The following is a 19,588-nucleotide window of genomic DNA, read 5'->3' as shown; positions in this document are numbered from 1 at the left end:
TCAGCTTTCCTGTTGATCTCCCACCCAATTTCTAAAGCAGCCCCCCCCAACCCTGCAGTGTTGTTTTAAAATCAGCCGTGGTTGTGAAGAGCTCAGCACAAACTCTAGGTCGCTGCCACCACACCAGCAGAGACCCTGGGGATTTTCAGAAGAAGATGGCGAGCCCCACAGTCGATGCGTTAAACAAACACACACCAAAGCTGCCCCCCCCCGTGCGTTCCACCTCTGAGTCCCACCACAAAGAGTCACGGCCACGGGGGGGGGGAGGAGGCTATCTGATCGGTGAGGTCACCGATCTGGCCCAAGGCCAAGGATGCATTTCCAGCCCACCCACCCACTTACCCACCCACCCCCTCTCCTCTGTGCAACAGAACTGAAACACAACCGCTGATCTGGCAAGGTTAGATTGTCGAAGGTCACAAAGAGAAGGGGGTGGGGGTGGAAAGGTCAAAACTCTGCCCAAATTTGCCCCCTCCCCCTCCCCGTTTCACACCACCCTTGTGTAGACCTCTCCTCCAAATTTCAAACGAGCCGGCCGTGCAAAAGCGGCGTTACGCAGGGACGTCTCTCCAATTCCTGCCTCATTCTGGCACTCTTATTTTGCACACTCCTGACACCCCGATTCGCCCTCGCCTTTTCTCGTTTTATATATACGGGGCACGCTTTTCTCGTAACGTCTCGGGACCCTTCGCTTCGCCTCTCGACGCAAACCACGCAGCCAAGTTAGAAATGTGCAAAGTTCAAGGTAGAACAGCATCTCTTGTTTCCGAGTAGGTCAGCTGCCAAAAAAACCCCCAGCCGGAGCACTTCCTTTCCCAAGCAGAGAGAAAGCAAGGGGTCTTAAAACAAGATCCACAAGCTTTAGCAAATCAACTCCAACAAGCCGAGGGAGGATTCACCCCCTCTAAAAGCTCCAGATTTCATCAGGGCCAACAACAGTCTCTAACTTACATCGAGAGCACCAAGATGCCTCTGTAAATCCCGACGGAATGCAGTTTTTCCCAACCCAGGCCTATCTATTTTATATTGTTGTTGTTGGATGCTTGTGAAATGCAACTTCCCAAACCGATATTCAAAGAACTGAACATCAAGGGGAAAAAGGAACAAGTAACAATGCACAGCTAGGTCTAATAACCAGAAAGGAAAACCACAGCGCACCTCATCAGGTTGTGTCAAGTTAGTTTGTTTCAGTGCAATCCACCTTCGGTCCAGGCGGCCATTCCTGGTCTTTTCCAATCCCTCAAAAAGTATAACACAGTTTTTCTAGGCCTCCCGTCATTTTGGCTTGCTGTTCCAAGCCAATAGAGCAAAACGAAGACTCCAAGCCACTCAAATATAACTCCGGCTCAGAGACAACCGAGAACTGACTTCAACCACAATTGTCTGAAGAGGAAACACATTATTTGCACACCCACAAGAACCCCAGGTCATACTGCAAAGGCGAGCTTCAACAATTTCATTTCGCAAAAGGTCCCTGGCGGTTTGGAATATATACACTGCTCAAAAAAATAAAGAGAACACAAGCAGAAGACATCCGAGATCTGAATGAATGAAATAGCCTTATTAAATACTTTGTTCGTTTCATACAGTAGTTTTGTGTTCCCTTTAGTTGTTTGAGCAGTGTATAAATTACTGTACGTAAAGAACAAAGTATTTAATAAGGCTATTTCATTCATTCAGATTTCGGATGTCTTCTGCTTGTGTTCCCTTTATTTTTTTGAGCAGTATATATACATATATATATATATATATATATGTAAAGAAAGAAGCAGACATTCTGCGACCTCCGGAACTTAAACTCACAGAATGTCTGCTTCTAATTCTGCCAGAACCCAAGCTCATCTACGGAGGATGGAAAAGTTCACGTGGAAGTACGCAAAATAAATTTGGTATGGCCTTGTTGAAAACCATCCTCTTCCTTCTACATACTCCCATGGTTAAGATGCGGCTGGGAAAGCCGGCCACACCTGAAGAGAAAGAAGGGGGATCTCTCCAAATTCTGGGGATCCAAAGGAAGTTACCCCCAAGTACCATGGACAGCGACAGCCAGAGACAAGTTGTCCTTAAAGAACGGATCCAGAACAAGGGTGGGCAACTACGGCCCCCTTTAACAACTTGTGGACTTCAACTTCCAGAATTCCCTGAGCGGCTCATCGGGATTGGCTGGCTCAGGATTCTGGGAGTCGAAGTCCACCGAGGCCGTAGTTGCCCATCCCCGTTCTAGAAACTCATATAGTTTGGGCTCGGGATGCAAGCAGAGGACGGACAAAGAGAAAAGAAATATATCTGTTTTGAAGGAACGGAGGCAACGGACAAAGAATCAAGAGCACAGCAAAGCCCTGGAATTAGAGCGTTCAAATCTTACCTAATCCGGTACCTTTTCAAGGTACCAAAGAGAACGCAGAAGCGCCTAAACCCCTGAATAAGCAAACGCTGCTTCCAGTGCTTTAATATTTAATCTTAATCCGGGAGGATCGCAGGGGGGGAAGCCACCGCCGAGAGAAAAAGAAAATTCGATCCAGATGGCAGGGCCCGAAGCGAAACTTCTTGCACCAGAACAGGGATGCAAAAAAAAAAAAAAAAAAAAACCCGCCATCCCGAGAGGCTAGTGAGAGAAAAAGGAGGAAAACTGGCTTTCCACCGCCATCTGGACAAGCGGCAGCCCAGCTCGGGTAGCCTTCGGCGCATGCTCAGAGACTACACGGTCACTTGTTTCCCTGCTTTTCCTCCCACACCTGGGAGGAAATTAACAGGTGTGTGTATGTGTGTGGGGGGGGGGAAGGAGCAGCAAATTACAGCTCTCCGATGACCCAGTGGCCTTCCCTTCCCTTCCCTCCCACCCCTTCCTTTCATCCTCTTACTATGCTGTGTCTTTTCCCAGCGTCAACCCAAGGCCTCTTAATTCCTTTCTTGGGAACCTTTCAGGCTGAAAAGTGGAGCAGACGTCATGCTTCAAATCAATACCTAATAAATAATAGATAGCAATACAGTACCGATCCTCTCTCTCTCTCACACACACACACACACACATTAGCACACTCACACGTCCGCCAGCAAGCGTTCGACACACGCACATTGCTCCCTTCCAAGCTTCGGGAAAAGGGCTGGCTCCCCCACCCCGCTTCCCTGCGCCACCCTGCCCTTCACAAGCGTATTTTGTTAGCCAGCGCATCCCCGGCCTGTCCGTGTAGTAACCCATGTGCATCACGATGGCAGGCAGCCTTCTCTGTAGCACTCTCCCAGCCTCCACCCTTCTAGCACACACACATATGCGCGCGTGGCCACGGACGACCTTGATGTGACCAAGAGAGGGGAGGGGGAGATTGCAGCAGTCCCTTCCTTCCTTCCTTCCTTCCTTCCTTCCTTCCTTCCTTCCTTCCTCCTTTCCTTTCCTTTCCTTTCCTTTCCTTTCCTTTCTTTTCCTTTCCTTTCCTTTCCTTTCCTTCCCGACTGCTAAGCCGCAGGTCTCGGGGCAGGGGGTCAAAACCCACCTGCAACTAGCGGTGGTGTCGTCGATTCCCAAGCTGCCCCCCCCCTCTTCTCACACACAGGAACATACACACTACACACTGGACAGAGTCCAACTTGGATTTCGAGGGATGCTTCTACGCCACCCATTTTTTCCCCCCTCCGTGCTCCTTTTATTTGTTCTCCCACCACCAGGCAAGAGTAGAGCTGATTCGGCTGCAGAGAGAGAGAGAGACACACACACGGAGGCCCCTGGTCCATCGTCCGTCCGTCCGTCCGTCCGTCCGTCCATGGGGGCTCCTGCAACCGCCCACAGCCACAGGCGTGTGCACACGCCACTCACTCTCTTTCTCCCCCCCCTCCACACACAGCAAAGTCAACGCAACCAAGCTTCCCAGCCATCAGGCCTTGCAAAAAACAAAAATAAAAAATAAAACAAAAACGCCAGCCAGGTGACTAGATCTCATGAGGCACACAGGTTTTATATATATATATATATATCTATAGATCCCCCCGCCAGGGAAATCAACCCATGGGAAGGCTTGGGTTGTAAGACAACTACAGGCTCCCTTCCTTTCCTCCTTGATGAAGTAGGGGGAAGGCATGTGTGTGTGTGTGTAGGGGGGGGCAGCCCTAAAGGATGCCTTCTCCATCCCCCCCATCACCACCACCACCCCAAGGTTTAGGGGTAGCCAAAGGGGAGGGGGAGATTTTTTTTTAATAAACCCTCCCCATTTCTTCTCCTCTGCTGTTGCTAATAACACGGCGGGCGGCAGATCGTCCGCGAACCGAGGCTGAATCTTTAACAATAGGCGAGCGCGCTGCGGGTTCGAGTGTGTGTCTGTCTGGATGGCGCGAGTAACCCGCAGCCCTTTCCAACCCTCCGGCGCCCGCGTCTCTCCCCTTCTCATCTCCTTCTCTTCTCTCTTCTCCCTTCCCTCTCTCCTCCTCTCCCACCCTCTCTTCTCCCCTCTCCCCTCCCCTCCTTCTCTTCTCCCCTCTCCCCTCCCCTCCTTCTCTTCTCCCCTCTCCCCTCCCTCTCTCCTCATCTCCCCTCCCCTCCTTCTCTTCTCCCCTCTCCCCTCCCTCTCTCCTCCTCTCCCACCCTCTCTTCTCCCCTTTCCCTTTCCTTCTCTTCTCCCCTCTCCCCTCCCTCTCTCATCTCCCCTCCCTTCCTTCTCTTCTCCCCTCTCCCCTCCCTCTCTCATCTCCCCTCCCTTCCTTCTCTTCTCCCCTCTCCCCTCCCTCTCTCCTCCTCTCCCACCCTCTCTTCTCCCCTCTCCCCTCCCTCTCTCATCTCCCCTCCCCTCCTTCTCTTCTCCCCTCTCCCCTCCCTCTCCTCTCCTTCCACCTCCCTCTCTCCTCCTCCCCCCACCCCAACCTTGCCAACGCCCCCCACCTCTCCCTGCCCTCCCCCCCCAAAAACCCCTCCACCTTGAACCCCAAAACCCGGCGATGCAGGCAAGAAAACGCCTTCTCCCCCCCCCCTCCACCCCACCCCACTCCCCGGGCTCCATCCGAAGGGTTTGCAAACCGGGGAAGGGGAGAAAAAAAAAAGGGGGGGGACGCCTCCCTTACCGGAATCGGGGCGAATCCTTAATGCACTCCTCGAATTCCACCGTCATCTTGGCCGTGCGGGGAAGGGAAGAGAGAGAAAGAGAGAGAGAGAGAGAGAGAGAGAGGGATGGATGGATGGGGAGGGTAAAGGGAGGGAGGGGGAGGAGGAGAGGAGGAGAGGAGGAAAAGACCCGAGCCAGAGGCTGCTCACAAGCCGGGCAGGCGCATCTCCAAAGCCCCCCGCGCCCACCGGAGCCGCAGCGAGCGAAGGAAAGGCAGGCGGAGGAGCGAGGGTCCCGGGGACGCCCTGCGCAACGCGCACGCTCTCGCCTTGGCGCACGGCTGGCCGCCTGGAAGAAAGGCGGAGGGTGGGGGGGACAGAGAGAGAGGGAGAAAAAAGTAGGCAGACAGGCTGCGGCTCCGAGCTGTCAGCAACCCAGGGAGCGTCGGCCAACTCCGGCCCCAGCCGCCTTGCGCAGCAGCTCCCGGGGGGGGGGGCCGCCCAGCATCTCCCCTGAAGGCGGGCGGTGGGAGGCGATTGGGGGGGGGGACGACGCCTTATCCAGCCCCCCCCCACCTACCCACCCACCCAACCCATAATCCGGGTTGCCAACATTCCCCACCGCCCCTAGATGGCAGCCAGGAGGAGGAGGATGGATGGTGGCTGGTCCTCTCCTTGAACCGAGCGGGGGGGGGGGGGAGGAAGGAAGGGTAATCGGTTAACAAGTAACAGAAGTTGGGAAGGGAGCTTGGAGGTCATCTAGTCCGACCGACCCCCATCTGCTCACGCAGGAGACCTGGACTAGGGATTCGAACCGCCGAACAAGTGCAGTGTAATCAGGAACAGAAGTTGGAAAGGGAGCTTGGAGGTCATCTAGTCCGACCCGCCTGTTCGCCCAGGAGACCTGGACTAGGGATTCGAACCGCCGAACAAGTGTAGTGTAATCTGTAACAGAGTTGGAAGGGAGCTTGGAGGTCATCTAGTCCAACCTGCCTGTTCGCCCAGGAGACCTGGACTAGGGATTCGAACCCCCGAACAAGTGCAGTGTAATCTGTAACAGAGTTGGAAGGGAGCTTGGAGGTCATCTAGTCCGACCCACCTGTTCGCCCAGGAGACCAGGACTAGGGATTCGAACCGCCGAACTTTCCGATCGACAAGCTCGGTGTAACCTGTAACAGAGTTGGAAGGGAGCTTGGAGGTCATCTAGTCCGACCCGCCTGTTCGCCCAGGAGACCAGGACTAGGGATTCGAACCGCCGAACTTTCCGATCGACAAGCTCGGTGTAATCAGGAACAGAGTTGGAAGGGAGCTTGGAGGTCATCTAGTCCGACCTCCCCCCTGCTCAGGCAGGAGACCTGGACTAGGGATTCGAACCGCCAAACAAGTGCAGTGTAATCCGGAACAGAGTTGGAAAGGGAGCTTGGAGGTCATCTAGTCCGACCCGCCTGTTCACGCAGGAGACCTGTCCTAGAGATTCGAACCACCAAACTTTCCGATCGACAAGCTCGGTGTAATCAGGAACAGAGTTGGAAGGGAGCTTGGAGGTCATCTAGTTTGACCCCCCTATTCACGCAGGAGACCTGTCCTAGAGATTCGAACCACCAAACTTTCCGATCGACAAGCTCGGTGTAATCAGGAACAGAGTTGGAAGGGAGCTTGGAGGTCATCTAGTCCGAACCCCCCCTGTTCATGCAGACCTGTACTAGGGATTCGAACCGCCAAACTGATCAACAAGCTCAGTGTCTTAGCCACTGAGCCACCAAAGAAAAAAGAGGTTGAGACTTTGGGGTGGAGCGGGTGGGTGGGGGAAGTGCAAAGAAGAGCAGTTTAAAGATTATTAAATTATTTAAGATTTAAGATGATTAAATTATTGGTGCATAGGCACCCCAACCGTCCCTATCCTACCGTCCCCCGTTTATTTCGTATCCGTTTCCTGTATTCATAATCATGTTTATACTTATATCTGTTATCTTATACATGCTTGGCAAAATGAAGGAAGGAAGGAAGGGAGGGAGGGAGGAAGGAAGGGAAGGGAGGGAGGGAGGGAGGGAGGGAAGGAGGAGGGAGGGAGGAAGGAAGGAAGGAAGGAAGGAAGGAAGGGAGAGAGGGAGGGAGGGAGGGGAGGGAGGGAGGGAGGAAGGAAGGGAAGGAAGGGAGGGAGGGAGGGAAGGAGGAGGGAGGAAGGAAGGAAGGAAGGAAGGAAGGAAGGAAGGAAGGAAGGAAGGCCTGGAGGCTAAAACATAAGGTTGCAGGATATGGGTTCGGCTAGTCTAGAGAAAAAAAGGACTGGGGGGGACATTATAGCAGTCTTCCAGTATTTGAGGGGCTGCCCCAAAGAGGAGGGGAGTCAACTTATTCTCCAAAGCATCAGGAACATAAGATAAGAAACAATGGGCGGAAACTAACCAAGAAGAGAAGCAACCTGGAATTAAGGAGAAATTCCTAACAGGGAGGGCAATTAACCAGTGGAACAACTTGCCACCAGAAGTTGTGGGTGGTTCTTCCCCGGTAAGGTTTTTCAGAAGAGATTGGACAGTCACTTGTCGGAAATGGTAATAGGGTTTTCCTGCTTCTGTAGGGGGTTGGACTAGAAGACCTCCAAGGTCCCTTTTTAACTCTTGTTATTCTGTTTTTCTCCAAAGCACCAAAAGGCAGGACAAGAAGCAACGGATGGAAACTAACCAAGGAGGGAAACAACCTAGAACTAAGGAGAAACTTCCTAACCATGAGGACAATTAACCAGTGGAACAGCTTGCCACCAGAAGTTGTGGGTGCTCCATCATTGAAGGTTTTTAAGAAGAGACTGGACTGTCACTGGTCTGAAATGGTATAGGGACTCCTGCTTGAGCAAGGGGCTGGACTAGAAGACCTCCGAGGTCCCTTCCAGGTCTATTCTGATTCTGAAATGGGGAACAGACTGGGATTTTTTGGGGGGGGGGGCAGCATTTTGCCTATCTGAGCCACTCTGGGTAAGCTAGCATCTTTGCTGACACGCAGGTTTAAAGGTCAACTTTCCAATCCACCACAAGTAAGCAAGCCACAGCTTAGCACAACAGGTGAAACTGACTAACATTGGTGGTTAGGTGAAGTTTTAAGACTCCAATTTGAGTCCACTTCACTTCGCGACCCTTCAAAGTTACGACGGCCCTGAAAAAGTGACTTTGAGGCCGTTTTTCACCCTTAACGAGCGTTGCGAGCATCCCCATGGTCAAAATTCAGACGCTTGGCAACTGAGTCGTATTTATGACGGTCGCAGTGTCCCGGGGTAACCTTCTGACCAGTCAGCGGGGAAGCCAGATTCACCTAACTAACTTAAAAACCGCAGTGATTCACAGCTGTGGCAAGAACGGTCGTAAAAACGGGGCAAAACTTACTGAACGAACGTCTCACTCGGCAGCAAAAAATTTGGGCTCAATTGTGGTCGTAAGTCGAGGACTACCTGTAGATGAAGCCCAGGCCAATTGTTTAGTTTACCTCTCGGGATTCCTTATGTGATGGAAGTGTCCTTATGTGATGGAAGTGTCCAGAAGTGTTTATTCTTCCTTGAATAAACACGGAAATAAATCGGCAAAAGACAGTTGAAGTTCAGAGGACCAGACGGCCGAAAAATTAATTTGCGGCTCCTCTCCAGCGCTCATCCAGGGAGTTTAAAGAACATTAAGGAGGATCGTTAGGTTTGACATTTATATGGGCTTTACAGATTCGAAAAGTTTTCCCATGGATTATTTTGGCCTAACCCCAGCAAAGGCCCCGACGATTCAGCCCAAGACAAAGCATTTGGGACAAGATAACTGAGCTCAACTCCAGCCTGTTCTCCAAATTCCTTTACAAAATGGCTTGACCGGTCCTTTTTTTTTAAAAAAAAACAAACAAACACACAAGGCGTTTCCCATATACAGTTGGCGGCTCTTTTTTTCCCCCCAACAGTTTGCCGATTTGTAATTTGCAGCTGGAAAACAGCCTTGCCAATGGGCAAGCTGCTGATTTTATCATGTGCTTATTTTTTTTTTATTATTATTTTTTTGGCAGGAATCCGCTCACAGGAAAAAACTCCCCCCCCCCAAAAAATAAAGAATAGACGCTGCATTTAAGTATTAGGCAGTCCGTCCCCTCTGAATTTTCAGAAATCTGCTGTTAAATAGAAATCCAACTCCTTAATTTGCCCTTTCCCGAAAAATAACAGGACAGTGCTTCATGCTGGAACAGTCAAGGGATTGGGTGGCGCATTTGTAAACAAGCCAGGTTTCTAGTCCTCATGACTGCAAGGAGGGTTGAAAAACATAACCGGGAATTTGCCTTGTTAAATTCTTCCAAAATTCACTTGGATGATGACGACCCCCACACAACTGTCTTCTTCCCAAGCTTCTTAAGCAGGGGCTCTTTTTAAAGGCGGTAATTTTAGGAGCCTTTCGTGCCATAGAAACAAGGATCCAATGTTTCACCCCCCCCTCCTTTGAGGCCTCCAGATTTGTGGGGTGCGTTTGAGGCCGCATCCATCTTTCAATTCTGTGTTTGCAATGGCTGTTTGGGGGACCAGAGATCAGATGAATTGAGGTAAGGTCTCAACAGCTATGGGCAGCAGAGGGCGTCCTGTTTTAATCCACACCCTTCATCGCACAAAGCCGTGGGAACCTTTTCCTCCAACAGCCCAAAAGACGCACAAACTTGATTGTTACACGGGGAAATCTTTTTGTCACCGTAGTCCAGCATTTGTGGGGCGCTTGTAGATGTCAATCATGGATGGCCTTATAAAAAATCAGGCTTACAGCAGCGGCCAAAATTGTGGAAACCTTTTGGGAAAAGTGTATTTTCTAAAACTAGCTAATAACACCACTTTTTTGGGAGGGGAGTAGTACCATAAAATTATATCTCCATGGAAAGATCATTTAATCAAGAATGCAATGCCATCACTTTTAGGAAGGATTTGCTATTAGAGTAGCAGTTATAAAGAAGAAAAGTGAAAGACGTAGAAAAAAAAACAAGATATACAAAAACGATCCCCATAGAAAAAAAAACGAGATATGCAAAAATGATCCCCATATCAGTTAATGCTTTAGCATGAATTATGGCCTTACAACGTCTTCCCATGGAGTGAATCGAGTCTTTTAGTTCTGCGGCTGTTATCATGTGAAACCAAGATGGAATGGTGGCTTCTATTAACTGGGTTTTATTGCTGGGTCGCTTCTGACTAACTAGTTTCTTCAGTCGGCTCCGTAGATTTTCAATTGGGTTAAGGTCTGGGCTATTCCCAGGCCATTCCAGGAGTGGAATAGGATTATCTTGAAACTCCCAAAAAGAAAAAAAAAAGTGGTGTTATTAGCCATCAAACCTCAAAAATACACTTTTCCCAAAAGGCTTCCACAATTTTGGCCACTACTGTAAATGTGCCAATGAATGAGTGTATATATACTGTGTTTCTCCGAAAATAAGACCCTGTCATATTTTTTGAAACCTGAAATAAGCACTTGGCCTTATTGTCATGCGCTCAAAAGCCCGATTGGGCTTATTATCAGGGGAGGTCTTATTTTGGGGGAAACAGGGTATATACTGTATATGTATGTATGAAGAAAAATACACACACACATATATATGTGTGTGTATATATGTATTTTTCTTCATAAACCAAGTTTTCAGCCATAGCTCAGTGAAATCACATCCACTATCCTAGGCTCCTTCAGACAGCAAGCCAGCATTTTGCTGCCTATTGGGAGACTAATATAGATCTATTTTGGACTGATTGGTCCTCATCAGTTAGCCACACCCTTACTATATGTTCCCTTCCCGTAGAAGCTAAGTATTTGCTTTCTTCTCTTATTGTAGGGTTAAAAAGTATGTCTTTTTCTTCAGCCAGGTATTTTCCTACGTAAACCAAGTTTTTAGCCATAGCTCAGTGAAGTCACATCCACTATCCTAGGCTCCTTCAGACAGCAAGCCAGCATTTTGCTACCTATTGGGAGACTAATATAGATCTATTTCGGACTGATTGGTCCTCATCAGTTAGCTACACCCTTACTGTATGTTCCCTCCCCGTAGAAGCTAAGTATTTGCTTTCTTCTCTTATCGTAGGGTTAAAAAGTATGTCTTTTTCTTCAGCCAGGTATTTTCCTACGTAAACCAAGTTTTTAGCCATAGCTCAGTGAAATCACATCCACTATCCTAGGCTTCTAAGGTTTTTTTTTTCTCTGACTTTTCTTCCAGATGCCGGCCAGCTGTTTTAGCTGTACAACAACCCAGGCAGGCAGGATAAATTAAGGACAGCAGTTTTCATGCCTGAATGGGAATCTCCATCTTGATCGCCTCTAGAAGAGCCAGAATTAAGTCGAGCCCGGGGAATGTACACAGGAGAAGGTATCTCTGCAATCAAAAGGGATAAAAGCTTGTTTATTTTTTAAGCCAAAGCTCGAAATTTTCACCGAGGCAGACGTCTGTGGTGGGTATCCTATTGGGTGGTCTCTTTTTAGAAGCACTCATGCCTGACAGTTGCCAAGCCTTGAGGCTTACAGTTTATATTTGTTTCATTTCATTTCGTTTTGTTTTTTTTTTGTTTTTTTTTTCTGTCTGGGAGCAGAGTTGCCAAAAAAGAATTGCTGGCCCAAGTAGGAATTTATTCTTGGCCTGTTCACAGAACGGAGAGATGGAAGGGGGGGGGAAAAAAAAACCCAAACAAACCCTGAACTAACCATGGCTAGCATGTTACAATCAGGATCCATCCTCTGGCATCACTCAAAAAGGGTTTTTCCCCCCCATATGTAATAGAGAAAACAAGCATTTGTTATAAATCTTATCAATTATAATTTATAAATTTATTATTATTTTGCATTGGCATCCTTCAGTCTCAAAAGAACTATGATATACGATACCATAATCTATTATTACTTATCAATATTATTATTAAAAATAAATTTATAAATTATTATATATATATATATATAAATATATAAATATATAAATATATAATATATATATATATATATATATATATATATATATATATATATATATATCATATAAATGTATATATTATTATTTATACATTTATAAATTATAAAACTTCGAGAGCGAATTTATCCAGGTCGGGAGATTTACTCATCATCCTTCTGAAGTCCCTCTTCATCCTCCTTTAGCGAAACCTCCATTACCCAAGAGAGTCTACCTCAATCACTGGCAAGAGGGTAAATAATTAGGGTTGTGTTTGTCTCCACCACAATCCACCCAACCAAAACCAAGGATGCTTCTGTGCTTTTTTGGAATATTTCCCAGCCAAGAGAAAGAATTCTGCACATGGTCAGAGGTGTTGAATCTAGGATGCCCCAGAACAAACTATCTATCTATCTATCTATCTATCTATCTATCTATCTATCTATCTATCTATCTATCTATCTATCCATCCATCCATCCATCCATCCAGACGTCCAGACATCTATCTATCTATCTATCTATCTATCTATCTATCTATCTATCTATCTATCTATCTATCCATCCATCCATCCATCCATCCATCCATCCAGACGTCCAGACATCTATCTATCTATCTATCTATCTATCTATCTATCTATCTATCTATCTATCTATCTATCCATTCATCCAGACGTCCAGACATCTATCTATCTATCTATCTATCTATCTATCTATCTATCTATCTATCTATCTATCTATCTATCTATCTATCTATCCATCCATCCATCCAGACGTCCAGACATCTATCTATCTATCTATCTATCTATCTATCTATCTATCTATCTATCTATCTATCTATCTATCTAACTAACTAACTAACTAACTAACTAACTAACTAACTAACTAACTAACTAACTAACTAATACACTTTGCTTGGATCGGGGTGGGGGGTGGGGGGGTTGTTGTTGCCACAAAAGAAATTGTGCGTTTTTCTGCCAGGTTGAGAATTTCCCCCGAGTCCCTTGGACAAAAGCTCCGGCTGAATCAGCCCCTCCCGCTCCTGCGCGCCGTGCCATTTATAGGCAAATGTCGCAATCAAGGCGCGACGTCTCCCCCCTTTAGGTCCCCTTGCAATCGCCCTATCTTTTCAATAGAACCAACATTTAGGCGGCCGGCTGACTGCCTGTAAGAGACAACCACATTGGGGCAGGGAAATATCCAATTACCGGGCCCGGGAAAGAAGAAAAGAAGGGAAATAATCACGCGGGAAGGACATATCCCGCGTGGGGCATGGTTGAAAACGGTCCAGCTAATATATTTTCGAGGGGGGGAGGCAATCGGATAGACACCTGCAAAGGGGCCTTTATCTCCAGGAGCCTAAAGCGTCGAAAAAAAAAAAGTCCTATTTAGGAGGAAAGGCAGAGTAGCCTGTGGATTGCCTTGTTTCATTAATAATCCACTTTTAAAGCGGGGGGGGGGGAAGTAATATTTATTTTTGCAAAGCAACATTTATTTTGCAAAGCAATATTTATTTTTTTGCAAAGCAACGTTTATTTTGCAAAGCAATCTTTATTTCGCAAAGCAACATTTATTTTGCAAAGCAATATTTATTTTTTGCAAAGCAACGTTTATTTTGCAAAGCAACATTTATTTCGCAAAGCAACATTTATTGCAAAGCAATCTTTATTTTTTTGCAAAGCAACATTTATTTTGCAAAGCAATCTTTATTTCTGCAAAGCAATATTTCTTTTGCTCGAGACTGAGCCACTTCTGGGCATGCGTTGTTTGCAGGCTGGGTGGGGGAGGGACAGTCAAGTCGAAATTGCAATTTTATTTTGGAGGGGGCAGGGCAAGGGCAAAACTGCCATGAACTCTGCCAAAACTCGCTACTTAATATTCTTTCAATACTTCGGGGCCAAATATAGGTAAGATACAATACAAATGGCAAAAGTCTTTTAAAAGGGGCGGCAGGGAAATAAAAACTTTGGAGGTGGGGGAGGGGAAAGAAACTTCCCCCCAAGGGAGAAAAAAAAAAAACAATGATTGACGTCCTTGGGTCAGCCAAGAAAAAGAAGGATAGATGCAAGGAATTGTACGTTTTTCATTTGCAATCACTAATAGTGCCCTTCATGTGTTAGCCAGAGAGAAACCACCTGGCCCATGTGCCAAGCATGGACTTCTTGGCCACAAATGGCTGGAAAGGTCTTTGAATTTGGGAAGAAAAATCTGAAACTTGAGTTCATCGCCCTTTCTTAGTAGATGCCTCAAGGGCAGGGAGAAGCAACTGTTTGTTTGTTTGTTTTATGTTTGGTTTTATTAAATTTGTATACCGCCCTAACTCCCGAAGGACTCAGGGCGGTGAACAGGCACAGGATAAAATACAGAAATACAAAAGTTAAAAACAATTTAAAACCAAATTAAATAATTTAGCCCACGACCGTTAAAATCCCAATAATTTAAAACGAATTAAAATTTCAGTTTAAAAATTTAAAAGAAAGGGGAGAAAAATTAGGCCAGGCCGGCTTGCTGGAATAAGAAGGTCTTAAGAGCACGGGGGAAGGTGCGCAGAGCTGGGATCCTCCGTATCTCTGGGGGGAGCTCGTTCCATATAATGGGTGCCCCCACAGAGAAGGCCCTCCCTCTGGGGGCCGCCAGTCGACACTGCTTGTCTGACGACACTTGACGCGCACACGGAAGACCGCCGGGAGCCAGAGCACCTCGCGCAGGAGAGGTGTCACATGGGATGTCAAAAATGGCCATGACAACGCCAAGTCATTTCAAATGCATGCATTTTTAAATGTTGGTTCATTTGGGCATTTTGCTGCACTGTGGCAACATGCAACCAAGGCTTCTGAATGCGGCAAAAGTGTTTGCAGAAGGCCGAGAGTTTTTAATTATTCTGGTAAAATTGTGATTTGTTTCAGTCAGCGGCTCTTTAGTGTGATGTGCAAAGCGCAGGAGTCTGCAAACTTTGGCAAGGTAATAGACCTGTGGATTTTCAACTCCCAGAATTCTTCTTTTTTTAAAAAAAATTAATATTTTATTATGACACAATATGACACAACGTTCCTCCAGGCCTTCCTGTCTTCCACCATCCTCCTGGAGACCACTTAAGCACATGCCGACTGCTTCAGTGACTCCATCCAGCCACCTCGTTCTCTGCCGTCCCCTTCTTCTTTTGCCCTCCATCATTCCCAGCATTCGGCTCTTCTCCAGGGAGTCCTTCCTTCTCATTAGATGGCCAAAGTATCTGAGTTTCATCCTCAGGATCTTGGCCTTCTAAAGAGCAGTCAGGGTTGATCTCCTCTAGGACTGACCGGTTGGATCGTCTTGCAGTCCAAGGGACTCGCAGGAGTCTTCTCCAGCACCAGAGTTCAAAGGCCTCCATTCTTTGGCGCTCAGCCTTCCTTATGGTCCAACTTTCACAGCCATCCATTGCAACTGGGAAAACCATCGCCTTGACTATACGCTCTTTTGTTGGCAGGGTGATGTCTCTGCTGGGAATGGGATAATCCTTCCCTGTTCTCCCAAATGGCTGGGTTGATCTATGCTTCAGGACTTCAAAATCAATTCTGAAGCAGAGTCGTGTGTCAGGAAGGCTTGGCTGGGTTCCAACAATATGGAAATGCCATATATTTCCCCATTTCATTTGCTATGGCTACTTCAAGCCTTGTGGTTCCTGAAAGATGACTCTCCGGAAACCTGGATGGCTTTCCCCATAATTCCTGTCTTATTAAAAAAAGTTCGAACTATGTTGTTTCTCTCCTTAGTGACCAGAGTATCCTGTTTCCCCCAAAATAAGACATCCCCTGATAATAAGCCCAATCGAGCATTTGAGTGCACAACAATAAGGTCAAGCAATTATTTCAGGGTTCAAAAAAATATAAGACAGGGTCTTATTTTCGGGGAAACACGGTAACAGAGTTGGAAGGGATCTTGGAGGTTTTCTAGTCCAACCCCCTGCCCAGGCAGGAAACCCTACACCACTTCAGACAAATGGTTACCCCACAAAACTCTTCTGGTAGAAATGTATTCAGTCCTGCAGCAAACCCAAAGGAACGTAAAACTTTTAAAAAGAAAAAGAAAGTGTGGTTTACATGCCACACTTTCAACAAAAACCAAGGCCTCTCTGTTGAAGCACAGAATGAGAAAAGTACAGGAATAAAACCAATTTTTCCCTGCTGATCCCTTTAAAGCAGAACTTGTGCAATGAGCGTGCAAATGGAAGCGACAAAGTGATCTAACCCTTGCAATTTTATTTCCTTCCTTAACCAACCTGCCCCACCACCAAAGAGCCTTGATGGCACAGCAGACTAAAGTGTTATTAACTAGCACCAGCTGCCTACAATTACTGCAAGTTTGAATCTCATCAGGCTCAAGGTTGACTCAGCCTTCCATCCTTTCGAGGTAAGTAAAATAAGGACCCGGATTGTGGGGGCAATAAACTGACTTTGTATAAAAAAGAACACCACTTGGGGGGGCCCGAAAGCCCTACTAAACAGATATATACAAAAATATGAAGGCTATTGCTTAACGCATTGTAAGCCGTTCTGATTTTTTAAAAATGGAAGCAACACCATTTTTAAACATGGAATTTCACCCCGAAACTCATCCTGGGGTCTGTTTTTACATTTGGTTTCAAAAAAAAAAAAATTGGCTTCAAAAAACATTTTGGTTCCTGGGCAGCATTTTTCCTGACCATTAAGTCACGCGTTTTCTTCCCCGGGCACCAAAAAGGCTTGATTTTTAAAAAGTGGAAACAACACCATTTTTAGACATGGAATTTCACCCCGAAACTCATCCTGGTGTCTGTTTTTGCATTTGGTTTCAAAAAAAAAAAATTGGCCTCAAAAAACATTTTGGTTCCTGGGCAGCATTTTTCCTGACCATTAAGTCACGCGTTTTCTTCCCCGGGCACCAAAAAGGCTCGATTTTTAAAAAGTGGAAACAACACCATTTTTAGACATGGAATTTCACCCCGAAACTCATCCTGGTGTCTGTTTTTGCATTTGGTTTCAAAAAAAAAAGAAAATTGGCCTCAAAAAACATTTTGGTTCCTGGGCAGCATTTTTCCTGACCATTAAGTCACGCGTTTTCTTCCCCGGGCACCAAAAAGGCTTGATTTTTAAAAAGTGGAAACAACACCATTTTTAGACATGGAATTTCACCCCGAAACTCATCCTGGTGTCTGTTTTTGCATTTGGTTTCAAAAAAAAAGAAAATTGGCTTCAAAAAACATTTTGGTTCCTGGGTAGCATTTTCCTTACCGCGGAGTCATGCGTTTTCTTCCCCAGGCACCAAAAAGGCTTGATTTTTAAAAAGTGGAAACAACACCATTTTTAGACATGGAATTTCACCCCGAAACTCATCCTGGTGTCTGTTTTTGCATTTGGTTTCAAAAAAAAAAATTGGCTTCAAAAAACATTTTGGTTCCTGGGCAGCATTTTCCTTACCGCGGAGTCATGCGTTTTCTTCCCCAGGCACCAAAAAGGCTCGATTTTTAAAAAGTGGAAACAACACCATTTTTAGACATGGAATTTCACCCCGAAACTCATCCTGGTGTCTGTTTTTGCATTTGGTTTCAAAAAAAAAAAAATTGGCTTCAAAAAACATTTTGGTTCCTGGGTAGCATTTTCCTTACCGCGGAGTCATGCGTTTTCTTCCCCAGGCACCAAAAAGGCTTGATTTTTAAAAAGTGGAAACAACACCATTTTTAGACATGGAATTTCACCCCGAAACTCATCCTGGTGTCTGTTTTTGCATTTGGTTTCAAAAAAAAAAAAAAATTGGCCTCAAAAAACATTTTGGTTCCTGGGCAGCATTTTTCCTGACCATTAAGTCACGCGTTTTCTTCCCCAGGCACCAAAAAGGCTTGATTTTTAAAAAGTGGAAACAACACCATTTTTAGACATGGAATTTCACCCCGAAACTCATCCTGGTGTCTGTTTTTGCATTTGGTTTCAAAAAAAAAAATTGGCTTCAAAAAACATTTTGGTTCCTGGGCAGCATTTTCCTTACCGCGGAGTCATGCGTTTTCTTCCCCAGGCACCAAAAAGGCTTGATTTTTAAAAAGTGGAAACAACACCATTTTTAGACATGGAATTTCACCCCGAAACTCATCCTGGTGTCTGTTTTTGCATTTGGTTTCAAAAAAAAAAATTGGCTTCAAAAAACATTTTGGTTCCTGGGCAGCATTTTCCTTACCGCGGAGTCATGCGTTTTCTTCCCCAGGCACCAAAAAGGCTCGATTTTTAAAAAGTGGAAACAACACCATTTTTAGACATGGAATTTCACCCCGAAACTCATCCTGGTGTCTGTTTTTGCATTTGGTTTCAAAAAAAAAAAAAATTGGCTTCAAAAAACATTTTGGTTCCTGGGTAGCATTTTCCTTACCGCGGAGTCATGCGTTTTCTTCCCCAGGCACCAAAAAGGCTTGATTTTTAAAAAGTGGAAACAACACCATTTTTAGACATGGAATTTCACCCCGAAACTCATCCTGGTGTCTGTTTTTGCATTTGGTTTCAAAAAAAAAAAAAAATTGGCCTCAAAAAACATTTTGGTTCCTGGGCAGCATTTTTCCTGACCATTAAGTCACGCGTTTTCTTCCCCAGGCACCAAAAAGGCTTGATTTTTAAAAAGTGGAAACAACACCATTTTTAGACATGGAATTTCACCCCGAAACTCATCCTGGTGTCTGTTTTTGCATTTGGTTTCAAAAAAAAAAATTGGCTTCAAAAAACATTTTGGTTCCTGGGCAGCATTTTTCCTGACCATTAAGTCACGCGTTTTCTTCCCCAGGCACCAAAAAGGCTTGATTTTTAAAAAGTGGAAACAACACCATTTTTAGACATGGAATTTCACCCCGAAACTCATCCTGGTGTCTGTTTTTGCATTTGGTTTCAAAAAAAAAAAAAATTGGCCTCAAAAAACATTTTGGTTCCTGGGCAGCATTTTTCCTGACCATTAAGTCACGCGTTTTCTTCCCCAGGCACCAAAAAGGCTCGATTTTTAAAAAGTGGAAACAACACCATTTTTAGACATGGAATTTCACCTCGAAACTCATCCTGGTGTCTGTTTTTGCATTTGGTTTCAAAAAAAAAAAATTGGCTTCAAAAAACATTTTGGTTCCTGGGCAGCATTTTTCCTGACCATTAAGTCACGCGTTTTCTTCCCCAGGCACCAAAAAGGCTTGATTTTTAAAAAGTGGAAACAACACCATTTTTAGACATGGAATTTCACCCCGAAATTCATCCTGGTGTCTGTTTTTGCATTTGGTTTCAAAAAAAAAAAAATTGGCTTCAAAAAACATTTTGGTTCCTGGGCAGCATTTTCCTTACCGCGGAGTCATGCGTTTTCTTCCCCAGGCACCAAAAAGGCTTGATTTTTAAAAAGTGGAAACAACACCATTTTTAGACATGGAATTTCACCCCGAAACTCATCCTGGTGTCTGTTTTTGCATTTGGTTTCAAAAAAAAAAAAATTGGCCTCAAAAAACATTTTGGTTCCTGGGCAGCATTTTTCCTGACCATTAAGTCACGCGTTTTCTTCCCCGGGCACCAAAAAGGCTTGATTTTTAAAAAGTGGAAACAACACCATTTTTAGACATGGAATTTCACCCCGGAACTCATCCTGGTGTCTGTTTTTGCATTTGGTTTCAAAAAAAAA

General features: G+C 45.7%; 1 protein-coding gene and 2 long non-coding RNA genes across 5 annotated transcripts in view; 2 read left to right on the top strand and 1 right to left on the bottom strand.

The window, feature by feature from the left end:
- The window catches only part of ACAP3 (ArfGAP with coiled-coil, ankyrin repeat and PH domains 3), a 93,360-nt gene extending 87,908 nt beyond the window's left edge, over positions 1-5,452 (bottom strand). For both annotated transcript variants that reach the window (XM_087878862.1, XM_087878863.1), the window contains exon 1: positions 5,047-5,452. In XM_087878862.1, the coding sequence (XP_087734988.1) occupies positions 5,047-5,093 (47 nt within the window). In that variant the 5' untranslated portion in view covers positions 5,094-5,452. The remainder of the gene's footprint in view (positions 1-5,046) is intronic.
- Positions 1-11,415, top strand: part of LOC148111863 (uncharacterized) — a 56,281-nt gene extending 44,866 nt beyond the window's left edge. The window contains exons 3-4 of the long non-coding RNA XR_015729925.1: positions 7,669-9,580; positions 11,225-11,415. This is a non-coding gene — a long non-coding RNA (uncharacterized LOC148111863). The remainder of the gene's footprint in view (positions 1-7,668; positions 9,581-11,224) is intronic.
- Positions 11,416-13,326: 1,911 nt separating this feature from the next.
- LOC148111862 (uncharacterized) lies at positions 13,327-17,145 on the top strand. Of its 2 annotated transcripts, XR_015729926.1 has the most exons (3): positions 13,327-13,848; positions 14,848-14,902; positions 16,217-17,145. It is a non-coding gene; the product is annotated as an uncharacterized LOC148111862 (long non-coding RNA). The 2 variants fall into 2 exon arrangements; XR_015729927.1 differs by lacking the exon at positions 14,848-14,902 and having other exon boundaries at positions 13,734-13,848.
- The last annotated feature ends 2,443 nt before the right edge of the window (positions 17,146-19,588 follow it).

This window comes from Pantherophis guttatus, chromosome 15 (genome assembly GCF_059756535.1).
Source record: "Pantherophis guttatus breed Tessera chromosome 15, ASM5975653v1, whole genome shotgun sequence".
In the NCBI taxonomy this organism is placed as follows: Eukaryota; Metazoa; Chordata; class Lepidosauria; order Squamata; family Colubridae; genus Pantherophis; species Pantherophis guttatus.
This window is presented reverse-complemented; position numbering and strand designations above follow the sequence as displayed.